Here is a 6261-nt window from a genome sequence, read left to right as displayed (position 1 = left end):
ACCTGTAGCCAGGATGGAGACCACCGGTCCTTCTGCGCCCTCTGGTGGGGCCAGTTAGCGACTGTCACACCCGCCTCCCACTGGAGTCAGTAGGAACCAAGCAGAGCCACATGGGGCCTGATGGGGGGCCTGAACACGTGACAGGAGCTGCCTCTGTGGGTGTCCACACCCAGGGCCGTCTGGGGCCGCATCACAGTCCCTGGTGTTTAATTAGGCTTTCCACCAGTTTTTTAACTGCTAACAATGCCGGGGGGGACACTCAGATGTGCTCGGTAATGTCCCTATGGCTGCAGAGGGCCCCCACCCCATCCTTGGTGTTGTTCAGGGATGTGGAGTACCATCAGCTGTAACAGTATAAACACAGACGCCCCCCCCAAAGTAAGAGGTAGAGTATAGGGAAGACTGTACACACACCCCTGTTTCCCAGCAGCTGCCCCCACGCCTCTGCACCCCCCAGTGTCCCATCCAGGACAGCGTGGCAGACAGCCAGCCCCAGCAGCCCCAGCATGGCCCTGACACTGAGGCAGCGAGACAGTCTACAGGTCCCCTGTGAAAAAGGAGCAGGACCTTTTCCTGAGAGCAAACACCACCACAAGACCTGGGCTCATCTATATATATATATATATATATACACACACATTCTAAACCACCAGTTAGACTTAATCAATAAATACATCCTCAGTCAATCAATAAGGCTGATAAGCAACAACAGCCACCAACAATAAGAATGGATAAAAGCACGATGATGGGTGTGTGTGTGTGTGTGTGTGTGTGTGTGCACCCTATCAGATAGAACACATTAAGGTCTCTGTGGATGTGGGGGCTGAAGGCCAGTGAGTCTGTTCACAGGCCTTCAGCTCAAAGTGACAGAGGAGGAGGTTTAGGAGGCCAGCAGGGCCACCGTCAAACCACACTAACCCGAGAAGGACCACGGACCCGAAAGGGCGGACAGAGGTCCACAAGGTGGCAGTATAACGCAACAACAAGAACAGCAGTGGCCGTAAAACCTCGAAGAAGAAAAGGGCACCATCTGATGACGTCGTTAAAGAGCGCCGGGGAAGCTAGCGCTTCAGCTAGCAACGTTAGCTCACGTTTAGAAAGCAGATTGTTGACAACCTCACAGCCCGTGTTGGGGGATGTGTGGTCCGGTTAGATGGTCCAGCAGCCGCCCCGGTGCAGAGTAGCTGTTTGGTTTGTTCTCAACCGGCGTCGTCATGGCAGAGGAGGACGATTTATCTCCAAACCTCCTGACCGAGCAGATGAAACACGGCAATGGCGACTTCGTGCCTCCACAGGGGTTATGCTGGGTGTCCGTGCTGTCCTGTCTGCTGCTGGCCTGCTCTTATGTCGGCAGCTTGTACGTGTGGAGGAGCGACCTGCCGAGGTGAGCTACAGACCCTCTCTGCGGCTACACTGTAGTTGCGGGGCTCCTGTCACCATGAGCACCCCGACAGTAGTCCTCTAACCAGCACGAGCCTGTGGCCAGGCCCTCCACAGGCTGGTCATGGAAGTCACACACATGAAATCATGACTGGTCCACCTGCTGTCTGCGGCCAGGGGCTCCCACACTGGAACAGGCCACTGTGTCGCCGTGACACCAGCAGCGCCGCCATGTGGCCTGTAAAGAAGCTCTGAAGTAGCTAGTGAGTCCTCAGCTGTTTAGGCCAAGAGGTGCAGATACTTTGACTGGTGGCTGAATTCCATTTAGCTGCTCTCACTAACTGTGTTACTAATCCATTCAGGGGGGGGCGGGGCTATTCTTGGTTGGGAAAATGTCAGGGCTGTAAGGTGGCTGGAGCAGCAGCTGTGTGTCCCTGGTCCTCTGTGCTGGTGACGATGATGTGATTATTGTCCCCCCCACCCCCACTGGTCCATTCCTAGGGATCACCCCACTGTGATTAAGAGACGCTTCACCAGTGTCCTGGTCGTGTCGGGCCTCTCGCCTCTCTTTGTGTGGGCATGGAGAGAATTCACAGGTGTCAGGGTGAGTCCACGCCTCAGCACCCACTCACCACTCGGTGTCACCTCTCACTGACCTCACCCTGCTGTAGTGTCTGACCTGTCCCTGTTTGTGTGGCAGACCGGCCCATCGTTACTGGCTCTCATGGGGATCCGCTTTGAAGGCCTCATTCCTGCCGTCATACTTCCTCTGCTACTCACCATGGTAAGAACCAAATCTCCTTTGATGATGATGATGATGATGATGATGATGATTATCGTCCATTGGTTGAATTGAAGTCAGCTGTTTCTCAAGTTGTGTGCAGCAGCACGTGGCCTTTCTGAGTCATAACTCCCAGATGTGAGCACATGGACATGAATACATCATGAATTTCTTTTGTTGCTTTTAGTTAAATAATGATCAGAGTGTATACAGGCATTGAAAAGTTTGGAATCTTGCTGGTCCTGTGCTGCAGGTCCTGTTTCTGGGCCCCCTCATGCAGCTGGCCATGGACTGTCCCTGGAGCTTCATGGATGGGATCCGGGTGGCTTTTGGTGAGACAGCTAGCACGCTGGATTTTGTTCTTACGACATCAGGGACTTTGGGTCCATTTCATTTCATGCTCACACCTAAGCACAACTTTGAATCAGTTGTAGTTGGTGTTGCATTTCCACCCCAAGTGAACATCCACAGAGCAGCTGTCCTGTCCTAGTCTACACTCTGCTGCTCCTGTCCAGCAGGGGAAATGACCTCCGTCTGTTTCCTGCAGACCCGTGGTTCTGGATGGTGTGCCTGAGTGACATGCGCTGGCTGAGGAATCAGGTGGTGGCCCCGTTAACAGAGGAGCTGGTGTTCAGGGCCTGTATGCTGCCCATGTTGGTGCCCTGTGCTGCTCCCTCCACGGCCATCTTCACCTGCCCCCTCTTCTTTGGAGTGGGTGAGTTGCGCCTTTATCTTCATGCACCCCGGACTGCTTTGTGCTCATGCTACTTTGTGCTGAAGGGACAGCAGAATGGGATTAGTAGCACGTGATGATCTGCGCTCACTGGTGCCAACAGCATCTAGTTTTGATAAAAAAGCAAGGACCAGAACAGTGTTTTCCACATTTTAGCATCTTAACAGAATGTTGTGCATTTTCTACCGTTTACCAACCATTTCCAGATCCTCACTGCACAGGTTTGGGTCTTTCGTTTCACCCTCCCCCAACACACTCACGAAACTCACTTGAGTTGTTAACTAACTCCTTAAAACGGACAGTGGACAGGGACAGTTGAGCACGTCACTCCAAAAGCACAGGCATGAATGTGCTGCTGTAGCAGACAGGTCAGCACCAGTAATGCTGCTGGTCGCATCAGGGGCAGTTTTTAACATGTCTCTCCTCATCTGCCCCCCCGAGTTAAATGGTAAATGGTCTGTATTTGTAGAGCTCCTTTCTAGTTATTTCAGCTACTCAAAGCTCTTTACATCACATCCTCATTCACACATCATTCATACAGGAGGGATGTCATTTGGAGGAGACTGTTCTTTCATACTCATTCACACACTGAAGCTGCTTCAGGAGCAGGTTGGGGTTCAGTGTCTTACCCAAGGACACTTTGACATGTTGACCCATAGGAGCTGGGGATCGAACCCCCGACCTTCTGACTGAGGGACAACCCACTCTACCACTGAGCCACAGCCGCCCTTCTCTTCTCTTTCATCCTTGTGTCCAATCAGTTGCCCGTCTGTCTGTCTACCTGTCTGTCTGTTGCCGTCGCGTCGCTGCCGCGTTCCCACTGTTATCACTTTGTTACTGCCTGTTATCATCCGTGTTACCAGCTGTTGCCTGCGTCATCACCTGTCTAACCCGTGTTACCGCCCATGTTACCAACCAGCAAGTTACAGCAGCCACAGGAAAGTGTGTGCTAGTAGCAGTAGCCGCGTTACTTGAGTCGTTACACTCGGTAGTTGAAGCAGCTGAAGAGTAGATTGATCTCTCGGGAGTTGATGGAAACAAAAGCGGATCTAAAGGGCAGAAATTCTGACTTCCATTCATCAGAGGGACACAACCAGCAGCGGGGTGGTCAGCTAACAGTTCAGCCATGCCATCTTTATAGGATGGTGATACAGTACATCAGTGTTGTGGTCACAAATTGTTCTACTGTCTCCACTTGGCCAAAAATGAAGCATCTTTAACGTATACTTCACGTCCATTGTGATGGATTGTTAAAGTCAAACACTCGTCATGCTGATTCATGTCTCTACTTATAATGACATGCCTGGAAAAGTTGGCCAAATGGTGATGGCTGAATGATGAGGAGCGTCTTAACGCTGTCGTCTCTCTCCAGCTCACTTCCACCATGTGATCGAGCTGCTGAGGTTCAGACAGGGGACGCTGTCGGGGATCTTCCTGTCTGCAGGTCAGAGCTGGTGTGTTTGAAGTGTTCAGAGACGTATCCCCGGGCACAGGTGGACATACAGACTCCTGACGAACCATGTTTCTCCTGTTTCCAACAGTGTTCCAGTTCTCCTACACGGCAGTGTTTGGGGCCTACACGGCCTTCATCTTCATCAGAACAGGTGAGGACCCAACAGCACTCTACATTTAAGTTCTACCCTCCTGGACTGTTCTAAGCTTTTGGAAGTCAGCACCCATCCTTCAGTATAGAATGAATTTTACAATACCATCTATATTTAAATTGTAATTATTCTGTAAACACTACAACTGTATTCTCACATGTAATATATATATATATATATATATATACACACACACACACACGTATAAGCACATTACAAATATTGGATCATCCAATACTTGTGATGTGCTTATATATGTGTATATATCACATGTGAGTTGTAGTTCATGGGTTAATAAATGGTTTCCAGTTCACAGAATCTCTAGTTCAATATGTCTGTACATTGTAGGCTCATGATCAGGTACATTTTTTACTTTATTTTGAAAAATTGTCTTATTAAATCTCGACTGTCTTACTGTAAAAATGGCGGCATCAGATTTAGTCTCATGGTCAGTGAGAGGAACTACTGCAAATAAATGCGAATGTAAGAAGTGCTTCATTGTTACTGCTGTGGAGCGCTGCTGACGTACTAGCTGATGATAAGACATCAGAAGAAAGTCGTCGTTCAGGGCGACATTTTAACCATCAGGAAGTTCACTGTTACATCATTATTACAACACTTTGGATATATAGTTAGTCAGTGCCTACAGTTAGTCTGTGATAAGCCAAAGCAGCATTAATGAGGATCACAGGTCTAACAGAGCCAAAAGATGGTTCAGGGTGAATCCATGTGCCGTCCCACCCCTGCTGGCTGCTGGTCAGGTCCAGTGTTAATGGTAATGTGTCCTGTGTGTTGCAGGTCACCTGATGGGTCCGGTGCTCTGCCACTCCTTCTGTAACTACATGGGTTTCCCCGCCATCAGCACGGCGTTGGAGCACCCGCACCGCATCACCGTCCTTTCCTGTTACCTGCTGGGGGTCATCCTCTTCCTCCTCTTCCTCTTCCCCTTCACTGACCCCTCCTTCTATGGCCTCCCCACCCCAGTCTGCACCCTCACGTCCTCCCCTAGCTCCCTCTGCCTCTCCTGATGCCTGCCCCCACACACGTCTGCTATTCATGGCACCTTCCACTGATGAAGCAGTTGAGGGTATTTTATTTTTGCCAAGTTAGAGTTCAGGACAGGTCCAGGTTGGACCGATGGCACCAACAACCACGTGGGTTTAGGTGTCATGGGGTCTGTAGCCATTTCCCATGGTCTATGGGCCCTTGATATGTCAATGCTTGCTGTATTTCAGTTAATCAGCTGACGTTCATTCAGAGTGACTCATTTGGAGTAGGTGGGGGTTCGTGTTGCTTGGAGTGAACCCAAGACTGTGTGGTTCCAGGTCAGCTGCACTCTGGCCCCCGCTGCCTCCCTTGTGTGCTTTCAGTGTAGTTCTAACACTGAAGGACGACTCCTCACATCCTCCGAACGCTCACCAGTCGGCGATGAAGCGTCATAATGAACCTTTTTGGTCCACTCATTCTCCACTTAGCCTGCCTCATCCTTTTTAAAGGATTCTTCTGCTTTATTACAACTTGGGTCTGACTTTCATAAGTGTGGCAGTCGTTTCATCAGCAACAATGAAATGACACAGTTACTACAGAGATCTGACCGAATCCCAGGTCAGTACAATCATTATTCTATAAATAATACATTAGGATACCTTTACTGTTAAAACAGCTGGCCATTATCTCTTTTTAACTTATTGATTGATCGATGAGTCATTTCAGCTGTGGCGTCCATGGTTTTCATGTGCAGTGACAGATAATTACGACATTAA

At 49.8% G+C, this 6261-nt stretch overlaps 1 protein-coding gene across 1 annotated transcript; it reads left to right on the top strand.

Moving 5' to 3' along the window:
- Positions 1 to 1060: 1060 nt before the first annotated feature.
- Positions 1061 to 5766, top strand: rce1a (Ras converting CAAX endopeptidase 1a). Its single transcript, XM_070854875.1, has 8 exons — positions 1061 to 1384; positions 1882 to 1984; positions 2081 to 2164; positions 2415 to 2493; positions 2709 to 2876; positions 4267 to 4338; positions 4436 to 4498; positions 5297 to 5766. The coding sequence occupies exons 1-8, from the start codon at positions 1215 to 1217 to the stop codon at positions 5524 to 5526; spliced, it is 969 nt and encodes a 322-aa protein (XP_070710976.1). The 5' UTR covers positions 1061 to 1214; the 3' UTR covers positions 5527 to 5766.
- The last annotated feature ends 495 nt before the right edge of the window (positions 5767 to 6261 follow it).

The sequence above is a fragment of the Pempheris klunzingeri genome, chromosome 23 (genome assembly GCF_042242105.1).
Source record: "Pempheris klunzingeri isolate RE-2024b chromosome 23, fPemKlu1.hap1, whole genome shotgun sequence".
Taxonomy (NCBI): domain Eukaryota; kingdom Metazoa; phylum Chordata; class Actinopteri; order Acropomatiformes; family Pempheridae; genus Pempheris; species Pempheris klunzingeri.
The sequence above is the reverse complement of the archived record's forward strand: the minus strand, read 5'-3'. Positions and strand labels throughout refer to the sequence as shown.

Bases quoted from the DNA above. Each gene is read 5' to 3' on its own strand.
- rce1a (XM_070854875.1), top strand. From the start codon at position 1,215: ATGGCAGAGGAGGACGATTTATCTCCAAACCTCCTGACCGAGCAGATG. The intron at 2,494-2,708 runs GTGAGACAGCTA...TGTTTCCTGCAG, and splicing joins TGGGATCCGGGTGGCTTTTG to ACCCGTGGTTCTGGATGGTG. The intron at 4,499-5,296 runs GTGAGGACCCAA...TGTGTGTTGCAG, and splicing joins CTTCATCTTCATCAGAACAG to GTCACCTGATGGGTCCGGTG.